General features: G+C 45.6%; 1 protein-coding gene across 1 annotated transcript in view; it reads left to right on the plus strand.

Annotated features, from left to right (window-relative positions):
* The window catches only part of EVI5L (ecotropic viral integration site 5 like), a 45,209-nt gene extending 29,778 nt beyond the window's left edge, over positions 1-15,431 (plus strand). Inside the window, 6 exon segments of the mRNA XM_044279095.1 lie at positions 2,398-2,538; positions 2,626-2,784; positions 9,279-9,425; positions 9,524-9,619; positions 9,720-9,815; positions 10,848-15,431. Coding sequence (XP_044135030.1) covers positions 2,398-2,538; positions 2,626-2,784; positions 9,279-9,425; positions 9,524-9,619; positions 9,720-9,815; positions 10,848-11,135 — 927 coding nt within the window. The 3' untranslated portion in view covers positions 11,136-15,431.
* Positions 15,432-17,129: the final 1,698 nt, after the last annotated feature.

The following is a 17,129-nucleotide window of genomic DNA, read 5'->3' on the forward strand; positions in this document are numbered from 1 at the left end:
ACCTACTCCGCCAGCCCTAATATCAGCCTGTCCCTGACTTCGATTCTGCCTGACCCCCTTTGGTTCCCTGCTCCAGGCTCTCTGACACCTGTGGGTCAGCTGTTAACCACACAAAGACTATTGCAGGAGGTAGCAGCCCTGTGGCTCTTCTGCAGCGAAGCCCAGATACCTGTATAGCGGTTAAAGGGTGAAAACCAGAGGACTGCCAGGATAATGCCCTTAAGATTACCCCTAAACCAAATGTGGGTCCACACTCACTGCCCATAACACTGTTTTCATATTATTAGTCCTGCGTTTGCTAGAATACATCAAAAGTATCCATAGGGCTCCATCAGGGGCATACATAGAAAGCATGGGGCCCCATAGCAAAACTCAGTCCTGGGCCTCCCACACCCACCCAAATATAATTGATTACATACAGCGCTGTAACACATACAGGAGAATACAGCCCTACATACCTCTTACATCTAGTGATGTCTCCTCTAATGTAGATGTTCTCTTTACTCCTCTTTTCAATTAGGACCAGACCATGTACCCCCAATACTAATAATGTCCCCACAGGGCCCCTAGTAGTAATAAAGCCCCTTATATTGTCCCCAGAAGTTATAATGCCCCCTGTACTAGCCCCAGTATTTATAAAGCCCTGCTGCAGTGCCTCCTGTATTATAATGCCACTACATATAATGCACCCCTGATAATTTCCATATCTATGATGCCACCTGTATTATAATGCTCCATATAGTGCTATGATGTATAAGCCGTCTGTGTCTGCCCCGTAGTATAATGCCCCCTCTGTATTGATAGTATATATAATGGCCCCCTCCCTGTAGTGTGTATATTTACAGGCTCCCCTATAGTATATTCAGCGGTCCCCTCAGTAGAATATACAATGGCCACCTCTATAATATATAGATATACACCCTATAGTATATACAATTCCCCCCTCTGTATTATATACAATGCCCACCTCTGTAGAATGCTCCCTCCCTGTGTAGAATATACAATGGCCCCCTGTAGTATATAGAATGGCCGCCTCTATAGTATGTGCAATACCCTTCATAGTATATAGAATACCGCCTATAGTATATACAATGCCCCCCTCTGTATTATATATAATTCCCCCTCTGTATTATATACAGTGCCCACCTCTGTACAATGCTCCCTCTGTATTATATAGAATGGCCCACCTGTAGTATAATGAATGCCCCCCTAGTAGTATATAGAATACCTCCCTACAGTATATACAATGCCCACCTCTGTAGAATGCTCCCTGTGTAAGATATAGAATGGCCCCCTGTAGTATATACAATGCCCACCTCTGTAGACTGTTCTCTCTGTAATATATATATATATATATATATATATATAATGAAAAAAATCGGACAGCACTCCAGACGGTTTCTTCGGTAAAGCAAGTGTCTTTAATCACCCATGTGGTGGCAGCAAAAAAGCAACGTTTCGGCTCTACATGAGCCTTTCTCAAGCCTTTCTTAGGCTTGAGAAAGGCTCATGTAGAGCCGAAACGTTGCTTTTTTGCTGCCACCACATGGGTGATTAAAGACACTTGCTTTACCGAAGAAACCGTCTGGAGTGCTGTCCGATTTTATTTCATTGTCTACTAGTGGGTAAGCTCCAGTTACTGTACTTGGACTCTGCACCCGCTTTTTGTTCCATAGGTGGTGCTGGCGGTAGATTTTTATATTAAATTATATATATATATATATATATATATATATATATATATATATATAATGCCTCCTGTGTAGGATATAGAACGGCCCTCCATCTACACAACGGTCCTGTGTAGTAAATATAGTGCCCTCCATCTTCACCCCCCCCCCACTATGGCCAGCATACATACATTTAAAAAAATAATAAATCTATACTTACCTGTGTTCCGCTCTCTGCTTCCATCTGCATTCCTCTTGCTGTCGCGCATCCCGGCGCAACCGTTTGTGATGACATCACTGTTCCCTCCTGCACCTGTTTTGCGCGATGATGTCTCTAACGTCGTGGCGTCATCATGTGAGACTCGACACCGGGGGTCACGGGGATGTCATCGCGATCTCCTACTCTGTTCTAGTGCCTCATAGGCTTCAGGCATAGTGGTCGCCCAGGCCCCCCAAGCTCACGGGCCCCATAACGTTTGCCTGGTCTGCCTCCACTGGGCTCCATTGACCCAACAAATTGCTACTTCTCTCCTGTATGTCGACCTTTAACTCCAACGGGAGAAGGTGAAAGTAAAGTGTGACTTCAGTTTGCTGAGGTACAGTGTTGATGGCGCTGTGCACAGGAGCAATGCCTTCAAACATTACACATAAAATGGCAAGGACTGTACCATTGATTTAATTGGGCAGGCAGAAAGGGGTTAATGAAGAGGTCTCTTGTTCTTCTTAGAGAAACAGTTCTCTCCCCGACGAAAGCAACGTTGCCCTTCTCCAGGAAGAGCTTCAGTCTCTGAGGAAGAGAGAGGCCCATGCTCTGCAGATCATGAAGGAAGGACAGAAGCAAGTGACAGATCTGAGTGACCGCTGGCAGGTAAGAACAGGTACATCTGCTCTCCTGTTACTTCTACAGTCTCTTTGGCTTGTGTAGTAACGATTCATCCTATCTTTCATTATGTAGTCCATGTCTACTCGGGGTGGAGGTATTTGGAAAGACTCACCTCGTAAAAGTGCAACTGGGAACCTACAGGATGAGGTCATGTCTTGTCGGTTACGAGAAGTCATGGCTCAGAGCGAAACGCGTGAACTCCGGCAGAGGGTTCTTATACTGGAAAGTCAGGTCTACCTTCCATATGTGATTGCCTTTTTGTGTTGTATATTAAGTGATATATTCTAGACTCATAGAAGGGGGAGATTTATTAAGAATAGCGCCCAAAAAAATCCTGTTGTGCATGAGAGCTACGGAAACAGTGTAGCACAACAAGCTATGCTGTTTCTGAGGGAAGCAGTATACCGTAGCTTGCTGTGCCACGTTGTTTCTGTAGCTCTCATACACGGCAATGAGAGCTGCTGAAACGGCTGTTTTCTGGGCGGGAGGTGGGACTGTGTCTCATCTCGCCTTAATAATGGCCAGATGAGACAACCCCTTTAATCGCAAAAAAACTGTTTCCAATCCAAGAGGCTTTGTCAGCATGGTCAACGATATTAAAACAGGTATATTGCCTGGTAGAGCTCATCATGCTGAGTAAAAGTATACCTTTCTTTTGTCTGTATGCTAAGCTGCAAAGATATCAGCGGTTTTTATTCATATGCAAATGAGAATTTTGAGCATCGGGAGGTGGGGCCGAATCCTTGGAGCACTGCTTTGTAACGTCCCCTGTGCTCTGCATACTCCCCCTCCCCTTGATTGACAGGGCTAGACATGCTGATGGCAGAGCTGTCTCCTAGCATCTACAAATCGTATACACTATGTACTATAGCTTCACCACACTGAGATCTGCTCAGAAAGCGAATCTACATATTACTACTTTATTCATGGGCACAATATATGAAATCCTAAATTCAAGTCTCAGGAGAAATTTACATGAACTTTTTTTTCTTTTATGTTTTTTCTCTCTCATTTAACCTGTAATAAAAGGCTATACTACGATAAATTTTATATATATATATATATATATATATATAGTTAGTAAGAAGGTACAAGGAATCATAGGATGATAGGTACGTGTCACCGAGGTTCGTGGCCTCGGTGGAGTAAGAGCCGGTTTTTATGTGTCAGCAGCAGTTGTTGTTTGACACCTTAATACTTATTATGGCTGTATAGCTGATCCGGGACGGCTCTTACTGGGAGTAGTCAAAGTTCTGGGTGGATGACTACTCCCCATGTTCCAGGCTGGGTTTTGCCAGGCCTAAAAACCAGCCAGCACTGCCAGGTGCGGAGGATTACCTCAGTCTGACAGTGGAGCTCAGGAGGTGTGAGTGCTGGGACCTGAGGCTTGTGCCGTGCTGGAGGGCTGAGACCCGTCTGTAAGGGAAACAGGCCCCTAAAAGCCTGCTATGGACTGCTGGAGGCAGAACTGCCAACAAGGTGATTTTTGCTATGTGGACTTTCTATTGTGTGTGAACTAACACCAAGACTGCAAAACATTAAAAACCATGTTAAAAAAGGTGGTGTCTAAAGTTGGGAAGCACTGGGATCTTCTTCTGCCCTACCTCTTGTTTGCTGTGTCCTAGGCCTCTACTGGGTCCTCTTGTCAGGGAGCATATGGAGGCCACTCAGCGAGCCCAGAGTCTGATCTATAATCGGCAGGCTCAGGTCCAGATCTTTAACCCGGGTGATCGGGTTTTGGTTCTGGTGCCGACTGTGGACAGTAAGTTCCTGGGCAGGGGCCCTATGAGGTACTTGAAAAAATTGGAGATGTAAACTACAAGGTACACCAGCCAGTGAGGCGATAGCCTGAGCAGGTGTACCATGTGAATCTACTCAAACTGTAGAAAGATAGGGAAACCTGTACTGAAGACAGCTCGCGGCCGGGTTTTCTAGGAGAAGAGGTACCGGCCCCTCTGTCTGAAGCAAGGGAAGCGGCTGCCACAGTAAGAATTGCTGACAGCCTCTCCTACAAGCAGGCTCAGGAAGCCAGGGAGTTTATTAGCCGGAACACGGATGTGTTTTCGGACCTCCCTGGATGCACTTCCACAATTCGGCATGACATTGTCACTGGCCTCAGGCGAAAGTCTGGCTAAAACCATACCAGGTACCCGAGGCTCGGCAACAAGCCATCTCAGAGGAAGTGTAGATGATGCTGAGGCTAGACGTCATTGAGGAGTCTAAAAGTAAGTAAGCTAGTCCTATAGTATTGATACCCAACCCGAACGGGACACTCCGGTTCTTTAACGATTTTCGTAAACTGAACGGGATTTCCAAATTTGATGCGTATCTCATGCCCCAGGTGGATGAGCTTATAAAGAGGTTAGGCCAAGCCCGGTATTTTTCTGTTTTGGACCTCCCGAAAGGGTACTGGCAGGTGCCCTTAACGGAGGCTGCCAAAGAGAAAACTGCCTTCATCACCCCTGAAGAGCTGTATCAGTACAAGGTACTACCCTTTGATCTGCATGGTGCCCCCGCCACTTTTCAACGGCTTATGGACATTGTACTGCGTCCACTTCGTCGGTACGCTTTGGCTTACCTGGGCGATATTGTCATCCACAGTACCGACTGGGAAAGTCACGTACCCAAAGTGCAGGCTGTAGTGGACTCCCTTCGGAAGGCAGGACTAACCGCTAACCCAAAAAAATGTCCAATAGGGTTAGAGGAGACTAAATACTTGGGGTATGTCATTGGGCGCGGAGTTATCAAACCCTAAGTGAACAAAATAGAGGCGATACGGAATTGGCCCCGACCTGTCACCACTAAACAAGTAGTCATTCCTAGTAGAGATGGCGTTGCGGTTCACCCGGCGGTCGGTTCGCGGCGAACTTTGCACGTTCGCGATTCGCCGAACATATGGAGATATTCGCACCCGCCATATTTTTTTACATTGTGAAGAACTTTGACCCATGACACATCCATCAGGTGGTACAGGACAGACAACTGAGACATTTCAGCACATGGACATACCCCCTACCTTATAAATAAACCTGATCTGGCCGCCATTTTACATTCAGTGTTTTGCCAGTGTAGGGAGAGGTTGCTGTGTGGAGCAGGGACAGGCTGTTAGGGACACCAAACGCTAGCTAATAGGGCCACAAAAGTCCTTTTAAGGACTGGTATAGGTGTGCAGTACAGAGGGGTGTAATACAGTTATAATATACTTTCTAACATAGAAAGCATATTATAGTGGATTTGTATTGTGCAGCATTGTGACTGGTGAGCGGTAACTGCCGCTACACAGACTGCCAAACGCAATTAGAAAAAATAATTATAACTGGTGTGATATACCAGTCGCCCCCAAAAAACTGATAGAAGCGGGGTGTTATATAACAATATACTTTCTTTATAGTGCATTTAGGTACTGTATAGTGCATTTGCGCATGCGCGTACACGAAAATTATATTGCATTGAAAAAAATTATGAATGAAGATCGCAAATTCAAATAATACATCTGGTATGTCACTGTCCATGTTGTGGGACTATTTGTCTACTTCTAGTAATTATTTCTTGGCTGCAAATATTAGCTGAAGGCGTTTCAGGTTCGCCTGCCATTAAAATGAATGGGACCCGCCGCGAACTTGCAGTTCGCGAATATTTGATCGCGTTCGTGCACCGTCCCAGCAGATGTTCGTCCATCACTAATTCCTAGCAATGATAGGCTATTACATGAGATTTATTTCCCACTTTGCTACTGTAGCCGCGCCATTGACAGGTTATTGAAGGTATGCAAGTCAGTGATGGTTCACTGGAGTGACCGGGCGGAAGAGGCTTTCTTCGCTTTGAAGTCAGCCCTGTGTGGGTCCCCGGTTTTGGTGACGCCCGACTTCAAGCGGGAATTCGGAGTACAGACAGACGCCTCTGAAGTAGGCATCGGTGCTGTACTGTCTCAGGAAGTCAACGGGGAGGAGCATCCGGTTGTCTTCGTAAGCCGCAAGCTCACTCCAGCCGAAACCAGGTACAGTATAGTGGAGAGAGAGTGCCTGGCTATTAAGTGGGCATTCGAGTCTCTCCGCTATTATTTGTTGGGGAGAACATTCCACCTGGTGACCGACCACTCCCCTCTCAAGTGGATGAGCCAGGCCAAAGACAGAAATGCCCGAGTCACCAGGTGGTTCCTGTCCTTACAAAACTTTAAGTTCTCCGTAGAACACAGGACAGGCTGGTTGCAGGGAAACGCGGATACCCTGTCCCGAATATACTGTATGGCATGTGTTCATCCCCTCAGGGTTGAACAAACGGGGGAGGTATGTAAGAAGGTACAAGGAATTAATGTGGATGATAGGTACGTGTCACCGAGGTTCCTGGCCTCGGCGGAGTAAGAGCCGGTTTTTATGTGTCAGCAGCAGTTGCTGTTTGACACCTTAAACCTTAATACTTAGTATGACTGTATAGCTGATCCGGGACGGCTCTTACTGGGAGTAGTCAAAGTGCTGGGTGGGTGACTACTCCCCATGTTCCAGGCCGGGTTTTGCCAGGCCTAAAAAACAGCCAGCACTGCCAGGTGAGGAGGATTACTTCAGTCTGACAGTGGAGCTCAGGAGGTCTGTGTGCTGGGATCTGAGGCTTGAGCCGTGCTGGAGGGCTGATACCCGTCTGTAAGGGAAACAGGCCCCCTAAACAAGGTGATTTTTGCTATGTGGACTTTCCATTGAGTGTGAACTAACACCAAGACTGCAAAGTGACGTTTTGTTTTTGCTTTGTGTGAATAAACATGGAAGTTTGATTTAAGAACTGGTAATTTGCCTCTGTAGTGCGTCCGCATACCCTGTCTACCAGAGCGAATCCCCACAATATATTTTTTTTGCTTATAAACCCAAAATCTATGAGGGCAGGTTCAAATCAGCGTTATGAATCCCATTATAGCTATAACTGAAAATAAGGGATTACGTAAGACGGAATTCAAAACGAAAACCTTTAGAGGCATGGACTTTCTTTTCCGTCCTGGATAACGGAAACCAGACGGATCTGTTCTGTTTGCCCATAGACCTCCATTATGACTGATCAAAACGAAATGCCTCTAAAGGTTTCCATTTTGAATTCCGTCTTACAATTTCGGTACTTTCAGTTATAACCATGTTATAACGGAAAACAATAACGGAATCCATAACGCTGGTGTGAACCCGCCCTTACAGGCACAATAAAGAAACCAACAATATGTATTAGCTTTTTAAACCTAAAAACATTTATTTTCAATGTGATAAGGATAGGTACTTTTATTATGGGTTAAATGTAAATGAAGAAAAAATATCTGAAGGAAAAAGAGTCAAACCTGGGATCTCTACATGCAAAACCAAGTGCTCATCTCTGAGCTATAGTCTCTCCACACAGAGAAGATGTTTTTTTTTTCTATGCTTATAAGGCCACTTTCACACTAGCGGCAGGACGGATCCGACAGGCTGTTCACCCTGTCGGATCGTCCTGCCGCTATTGACTATAATGGGGACGGGGGCGGAGCTCCGGCAGTGCACGGTGAGAGGCCGCTAGACTTTCGCCGTGCACTGCTGTGCTGCGCCGGAGCTCCGCCCCCCGTCCTCATTATAGTCAATGGGGATGGTCCGGCGGCACGGCGAAATAGCAGCAGGACAGATCCCACAGGGTGAACAGCCTGTCGGATCCGTCCTGCCGCTAGTGTGAAAATAGCCTTAGATTACACATATCACTGGTGTCTTTCTAATCATATATTGTGCCCATGAATAAAGCAGTAATATGTAGATTTGCTTTCTGAGCAGATCGCAGTGTGGTGAAGCTGTAGTACATAGTGTATATGATATGTAGATGCTAGGAGACAGCTCTTCCATCAGCATGTCTATCCCTGTCAATCAAGGGGAAGGGGAGTGTTCAGAGCACAGGGGACGTTACAAAACAGTGCTCCAAGGATTAAGCTCCGCCTCCTGGTCCTCCGGTTGCTCATTTGCATATGAATAAAAACACTGATATCTCTGCAACTATTTATCATACAGACAAAAGAAAGGTATTGTTTTAATCAGCATGAGGAGCCCTACCGGACAGTATGTCTGGTTTAATAGGGTTGATCCTGGTGGCAAAGCCTTCTTCATTTCAGCCCTGACACTAAATTATTTCAGTGATCTTCTTGTTGGCTCGGGAGGAAGTGTTAATGAGGTCAAGGCAGCAGAGATCACTGTCATGCTGATTGAATTAGAATAGCAGAATGCTATTGCTTTAAAAGTCGGTGAGCTGTAAATCATTATCTTCTTCTGTTAACCTTGGTTACCTCCAAGAAAACGTGTAGTCATCATTGATTTGCATCAAAAGGGCTTCACAGGCAAGGACACCGCTGCTTGTAAGGTTTTCCGACCGGTTGATCGAGAAGGCGCGGGCGCTCCCAGCAGCGCCCGATCCTTTTTGCAGCTTTGCCTAGTCCACGTGACATCACATTCATCGGTCACATGGCCTGGGCGCAGCTCAGCCCCATTAAGTAAATGGGACTGAGATGCGATACCAAACACTGCCGCTATGCAATGTACGACATTGTGCTTGGTGAGCAAGGAGAAGGTTGCAGCGCTACTACAAGCACCGGTGCCTTCTCAAACAGCTGATCGGCGGGGGGGGAACTTTTATACAAATAATAGGGACACCTCAGTGAAAAATGTATTTATATAGCTACATATGTGCCGCTCTGTTTCGGGAGAATCCAGTACATTGAAGTTCTTCGTACCTTCCAGGAAGTAATGCATGAGAAACAGCTCTCACGTCTGGAGAAAGAGTGCAAGGAACTGAGAGACAAACTGCAGAACGAGGCCGCACAGTACAAGGCCCTGCAGTCACAGATGAGCGAGGATAAGCGGAGACATGCAGTATCTGACTGCAAGGTGAGTGTCAAGAGCTGCGCGTTCATGGACTACCATCATTTCTTTCTGGCTTCTATAGTACACTGTCGTTTTTCTCTCCTAACCACGATATATCCTAGAATAAAGAGGAGGTAATGGCGGTGCGTCTGAGGGAAGCAGACAGTATGGCGGCTGTTGCTGAAATGCGTCAGAGAATAGCGGAGTTGGAGATTCAGGTAAGATACTTGAGTGGTCTCCCTAGACTTCTGTGCCTTCCCACCAGCCGGTATATGAGCTGTGGTTTTTCTGCTTCATTTCTCTTACTTACGTCTATAGAAAGAAGAGGGGGTGATCAAAGGGAAACTGGATGATTCAGATTTTTCCCAGTACATCCGGGAACTGAAGGATCAGATTGAAGAACTGAGGCAGGAGGTAAGTGTTTGGCTGGAAACTATTGCACCATTTCCAACTAACTCTGTCCTGATCTCTTGTACACAAGTCACAGTCAAAGCCACATTCAACATCTTCCTGGGTGCACCTCAGGCTGAACGTACTCCTTTCTCTTTCAGTCTTTGTACAGACAGGGGTGCACCTCCAATGAGGCCAGGTGAGGCGGCGAGACCTAGAGACAAGAGGAGGCAGTGACAGGGCCGTGAGAAATCTGCGCTTCCGTTGTGGAGGTGCTCCTCTCTCTATATTCATGTGTATGACGGTATGCCTTTGGCTGGAGGGGGGGGGGGCGGCGTTGTTTCAATTTCCGCCTTAAGGCAGCAGAAAGGCTAGGTGCACCCCTGTAGACTGGCAACTAAACAATTTGGAAAGCCAACATAACTGAGCAGCAGACAGATCACAAGCGCTTTCTCCTCCACCAAACTGTCTTTTTAAAGGGATGATCAGTGATGCCGTATCACTAGGTTATGCCATCACTTTATGATTGGTAGAGTAGAGGTCTGACGTGTTGTTCCCTCACCGATCCAGTGAATGAAAGGGGTACAATGCTGGTTTAGGGCCACAGTGGGGAGGACACAGTGCTAAATCAGAGCTCCTTGCTCTTCATTCTTAGAATCGGTGGGGGTCCCAAAGGTTGGACCCCAACTGATCATAAAGTGATGGGAATGCCCCTTATAGATTTTATAGGTACATGGAGGTACTGCCGTGATCATGGATTCCCTTCCCTGGTCTGATGCATTGACAGAACATAGCAGTACGAAGCGGGGCAATGAATCTTAGGTTATCAGTAAAATTTGAATGCAGCTTCGACTGTGACTGGAGATAAAAATCATGTAATTCAAAATGAGTACGTGATGAAGGAACGATTTGCAAAGTTACTCATCAGTATGTATAGAAGTAATTGATGTTGAAGACCGGAGCTGCGTTATACCGTCTACAGCTGAAATGATACAGAATGATGGGTGTTGTCATTTCTATTCAGCTTTATATGTAAACTTTTTTTTTTCTCCAAAGATCCTCATTCTTCGAGGTTATAAACCTTACTCCGATCCCATCTCCTTTGATGGACTGAACCTCTCCTCCCGCTCAGGCCAAGAAGATGAATACTCCCTGCCGTCTTCAGATGAAGAGCTTCTCTCCCGGCCCCTCGGAGCCTTGCAGGATGCCCTGTACCCCCACTCCCCGCACAAGGCTTGCTTCTTGAGGCCTCTCAGAAGTTCTGCCAGCTCTGACAGTGAAGAGGGGGTGGAAACCAACGGCGCAACATCTGATTCTCCCCCTGAGCCTGCAGAGGAGGAATAGCACAGGGGAACGAGGGGGCTGAAGCAGAGGAGCAGTAAACAATCCTTCGTACCTTTGGGATGAGACTACCTAACAGCTTCAGTTTCCTTTCAGAATGATCACTCTTAGGGTACGTAATGGGTGCTTGAACTGCTCTTACCCCAAAGAGGAACCTTGTGGGGGCGAGTAGTAACCACACAGCTTATGTTTATGGCCAGTTGGTGGAACGAGACTCTGGTGTGAACGCACATGGGGTCCAATGAAGAAGTTCTCCTAAACTATTCCTATAAATGTAGGTTAAAATACTAATCTGAAGGTGGACACTACATCTCCAAGCTTTACCCCTGCCTAACAGTCATGCCAGTATGGAGTCGAGGGGAAATGGGGCAATTTACAGTCCCATATTTAACCCCCTAATTGCACTAAAATAATAACGGCCAATAAGTGTCCCATACCTGGAAAACTAGTTTGCAGCCCATTTCCAGTTTTTGTATACGTCATTTCTGGTAGATTATATAGGACTGGATCAGTATTCCTAACAACTTCATACAGTATTCACCTTCTAGTCACTATAGAGGCATCTCCTGGAGACCGTGGGCAGCCATTATGTGGGCTGCATAGGTGTTCAGCTTGTACATGACATGACATTCACTAGTTTTGGGGTTCTTCAAGTTATCTGTACTGTAATATCCATTGTGTACTCATTGAGTGGTAGGCATGTCTCACCCATGGGCCCTGTCTATGTAACCAGCATGGTCCACAGAGCCAGGTGCAGGAGCATACTGAGGGTCCATCTCCATCAGCTTCATTTATAATAAGCAGGAGAACCCCTTTAATAGGTGACCAATAGCAAGCAAATGGAGTTTGGGTATGTTCAAAATGGCTTTGTGAAGTGCCTCTCTCCGTATCTCTTGGTCCATGAATGGAAGTCCACAACATGGCTGCCTCTACCAGGCGCTGTTCTTCCACAGAATATACCTCCATAAGTTATGGGAACACTTCCGTTACGCTAATGAATATAGCATTACAAACCAGATTGGACCTCAGGTGGTACCTCAGAATCTCTCTTCTTTGAGGATCCAACATGGAGCCACGGCAATGACAGCCTGACATCCCTGAGAATGAGCAGAGCTGGTTCTGTCCTACCCAGACACTACCACAACCATTGTACCACTGTCATCTTCCAACATGGCTCCATCAACTACTGGGAGATATGGCAAACAACAACCAGGGCCTGTCTGACTTGGCACCTGAAGCGGCACCACTTTTCACAGCCGCGTCCCAGATCACAAAAAGGATTGAGTTTTTTTCCAGAAACAACGCCACTCTTGTCCATAGATAGTGTCCGGTATTACAGCTCTGTCACACACAAAGTAAGTAAGGGCTCATTCACATCACCGCTTTTATTTTCCGTTCTTCTGCTCCGTTAAAGGGGCAGAAGAACAGAAATAACGGAAGTGCAGGACTCCGCACATAACTGACACTAACGGAACCCAACATTGCATTGACTATAATGGGATCCGTTCATTTCAGTTCAGAAGAACATTTTTTTAGCGGGACTTTTCTCTCTGCGATTTTTGACGAAAGGAGCCTCCAACGCAAATGAACCCTTAAGTAAGTGTAATGCTCGGTACAGCCTGTGGACAATGTTGGCGCTGTTTTTAGTCTTCGTAGGGGAGAAATGAACAAATGTAATGGTGAAGAGTCCAACTGAGGGTCTACTTATACTATATACATCAGGAGGATGCCGCTATGTAGGCATACGGCGGTATACGTCTCCCGCAGGCTCCTATACTGTATACTGCGCGGTATAGTTTTTCTACAGGATGCCTCTGGGTGTAGTAGTGCAGCAGAATGACGCTATGTCATACCGCAGAACGAAGGCATCCTGGTGTGTACCACTTGATGGAGGCTAAAAGGACAGGCTTTTGGCCTCTGTCGGTTTTGAGTGGAACCCTATGGATACATTTCACTTTTCCAGCACATACACCAGACGGATGCAGTGTGAATACGCCCCAATTCTTCTCTCTGGGCGGCATCTTCTTTTTCTGTACAGACTTGGAAGCAGTTCAAGGAGAAATTGCCCGCTCGGGTCAAAGCTTCCGCTCTTAGATGCTTTAGAAATGTAACAGGTTTAGTCACTTTGAAAACCCCATTTCACATAACAATTTTGGAGGTAGACCCTCTGTCGGACCCCTCTCCGTGTGTTACGCCTAGGAGGCGAAGCATGCCACAGGGTTTTAAAGAACGCAGAAGCCTTGACGGGATGCATTCGTTGTAGAAAACAGTTCACCAGTTTTACTCTGAGTCTTCCTTTAAAGAAAGTGACATTTTGCCAAAAATTTGACTGAATCCTTGAATTCTAGCCAGAGAGGAAAGCCCTTCTCCTGGGGTATACGTCTCCCCACAGCCAATCTCGGGGTTCATGAGCTGTAAACCAGTGGCGCAACTAGAAGTGACTGCAAATTTTTGAACGGACCCCCTCCTCCCAGGGAACCCTCACTCCTGTGGCTATGGAAGATCGCTTTCTCAAACCAGGCCAGGCAGCCGCTGTATTATCCTGTTGAGGGGGGCCCTGAGAGTAAAATCTTTCAGCCCTCCTCATGGGCGGGCTCTTCCTGAGTTCAGAGCCCGTAGCAGCCGCTTCCACTATAGCTACGCCCCCGCTGTAAACTGGTTCTCATGGCACTGTATTAATGGTTAACTAAAAGGAATTTGACCAAGGGTTGTCTAAAAGTTGAAGATACTTTCCATTTTTGTAATGTTCTGGGGGAAAAATTTAGCAAATGGCTATACAGGGTATATAGGCTAATACAAAATGGCAGCTGACAGAAAATCAGGTACCTCTAAGAGTTTACCCAACTCTGCCAAGTAAGCCTTATGGCCCTTCCTCCACCCGCGTCCTGCAGTATTACTAACCCCCCGACACCAGAGAACAAGCTGTGGTAACGTGTACATACCTATGTATATGACTGTTTCGTCTTTTGTAAATGCTTCGTGTGAACAAGACGATCACGCGGCAGATGTTTGATTTCCTTTTTATCCTCAAAAGTAGAAGAGTCTATAATATATATTGTTCTTAAAGGGGACCTGTCACTTCTCCTGACATGTCTGTGTTAGCAACCAATAACTATTCTGGAGCATCTATTCTTATGTTGTGCTATTCCTCTGTTCCTTCTAGAAGTAAATTAATAAATTGCCAGAAGTCTGCAATAAAGGTCCAGATGGGTATTACTAGTTGGCGGGGTGTCAGACTGTGCAGGGGCACAGCCCCAACTGGTCACCTCCATCATTGCAGACATTTGGCAATTCATTCATAACTTCTAGCAGGAATAATAAAGGAATGGCAAAACATAGAGCCATAAGACTAGAGGCAGCAGAATTGTTATTACATGGGAAATGCTAGTATTTACTAAAACAGACGGGATACATCCTTTTTAAAGGGGTATTCCGGTTGTTTGCAGTTAGCCTCATTATTCAAAGAATAGGGGATAACTGTGGGGTCCCTGTACCCCCTGCAGCCCCCCCTTGAAATGAACGTAGCGGCCGGTCGCACATGCGCATGTTCACTCCATTCATTTCTATGGGAATTCCAGAGATAGCCAAGTGCTGCACTTCAAACAACCAGAATACCCCTTAATGTCAATGGTCATGTTGTTTCAGACGCCTGAAGTAATCGTATAAAATATTGAGAAGTTCCTTTGTAAATGAATTGTATTAATTATCTTGTGCTTATCCCGTGTTAAATCCTGTGTTACACTCCAGAGCTGCATTCATAATTCTGCTGGTTGCTTTTAGAAAACTGTCAACAACCCTGCTGACAGACACATCCCTTTATAATTAAACCGAGCTTCCAGTGCTCTGCTGCATCATATTATTGTACAAATAACCAGTGCAGACACTGAACCAGCAGGGGATACATGTGCACTTAGAAGTCTTGCATAGGATAAGTGCAGCAGCGTATTTGCAGAGATTCATTTTCTATGAGCCAAAACGGCTCACAACTATTAGTACCCTATTCAGCTCGCTAATAACGCACTTTGCCATGAACGCCATCTTGCCATTTTCTACATAAAAAGTACAGATTCTGAATTCCAGCCTGTATTACAGTTCTGAGCTGCAATCACAGCTCTGCAGAGTTCACGTGCCCCCGCAACCCCTGCTTGTTTCTGTGATTTCCATGCTGGCAAGTGTCATCTATACCAGGCACTGAGAAAGGCCTCATGCACACGACAGTTGTTTTTTGCGTCCGGCTCACAAATCCGTAAAAAAAAAAAAAAAAAAAAAGGATGCGGCTTGCGTTTTTTTTTTTTTTTTTTTTTTTTGAGGATCCGTTTTTTTTTAACAGATCCCTTGTAATAAATGCCTATCCTGTCCGCAAATGTGAAAAAAGTAGGACATGGGTTTTTTTTTGCTGAAGGGAAACACGGACAACAGACGCGGAACACAAACGGATGAACTATCAGCATTTTTTTGCTGACCGATTGAAATGAATGGGTCCCCATCCTATCCGCAAAAAAAAAAAAACGGAACGGAGGCCGAGAAAAACAACTGTCGTGTGTATGAGGCCAAAGGCTAAATGTCCTTCTGCATTATAGGGGCGTGCCTGATGATAACATGCTGTTTCCAATGACAACCAGCAGAACTGTGAATGCAGCTCTGAAGTGTAATACAGGACCAGAACAAGTTACCAACATTTTTAAGTACATAACATGTAAAATTTTGATGTTCGTACATGTTCATTTTTATGATTCTAAACATTTTGGGCGTCTCGTGGCTCCCTAGGGGGTGTATATGGAGCCTGTGGTTACATGACGGAAGCCCGATGTCCGATTTACACGACAACTGTTGCCCAAGGCCTTGATCCTTGAAAGTATTGAAATGTATAAAGTCTATACAGTATAGATATACGGTATATATTGTTGAAGTGCAATACGTTTCCACACCACAGCTCACCGCATCGCATCTTTTCTATGATATTTGAGGAGCAGATTAAGGAAATCTGTCCTATATTTTGTACAGTATCGGACACTCCAGCGAACAGACCGTAACCTGACGTTATTGTAAAGAGTGCGCTATGTCCCGTGCAAGGAGCGGCCTGCGCGCCCGTTGTTTATATGTGTATAGTATGTACATAGTACTAAATGTTTATGTCTCATTCTATTGAGTGCCAAATGCATAGGAGGCCGTCAGCAAGCAGGCACACAAGGCTGGCAGTTTCCAGAAAGCGGGCATCTGACCTGTATGTGTGTGGTGAGGTTCTGTAAGGATTAGGAGACATTTTTATGTTAGTGTGATGCTCTGCAGTGATATGAGAAATGCCCATGCTCTGGAGGAACAGGAGGCGTTGAGAGATTTGAGTGATGCGCTTCAGGAACATGAGACAATGTGGATTCAGAGTGATGCTCTGCAGTGATATGAAACATGCTGATGTTCTTCAGGAACATGAGATAATGTGGAATCGGAGTGATGCTCTGCAGTAATATGAGACATGCTGATGTTCTTCAGGAACATGAGACAATGTGGATTCAGAGTGATGCTCTGCAGTGATATGAAACATGCTGATGTTCTTCAGGAAGATTAGATAATGTGGAATCGGAGTGATGCTCTGCAGTGATATGAGACATACTGATGCTCTTGAGAAACATGAGACAATGTGGATTCAGAGTGATGCTCTGCAGTGATATGAAACATGCTGATGTTTTTCAGGAACATGAGATAATGTGGAATCGGAGTGATGCTCTGCAGTGATATCAGACATGCTGATGTTCTTCAGGCCATGAGACAATGTGGAATCAGAGTGATGCTCTGTTGGTAAATTGTGAGTATTCACATGGTGCTCCTGCAGGTAGAGTAAACCACTTCAAAAGACCACCTCCTTGAGAAGACCACCCTCCAACTAAACCGGATTTTGGAATACTCTTATCTTCTAAGTATATTGGGACCAAACAAAAACAAAAACAAAAAAAATTTTCACGGCAATGTTGGGTGGTCATCCCAAGGAGGTTTTAATAT

Source organism: Bufo gargarizans, chromosome 2, assembly GCF_014858855.1.
Source record: "Bufo gargarizans isolate SCDJY-AF-19 chromosome 2, ASM1485885v1, whole genome shotgun sequence".
Classification (NCBI taxonomy): domain Eukaryota; kingdom Metazoa; phylum Chordata; class Amphibia; order Anura; family Bufonidae; genus Bufo; species Bufo gargarizans.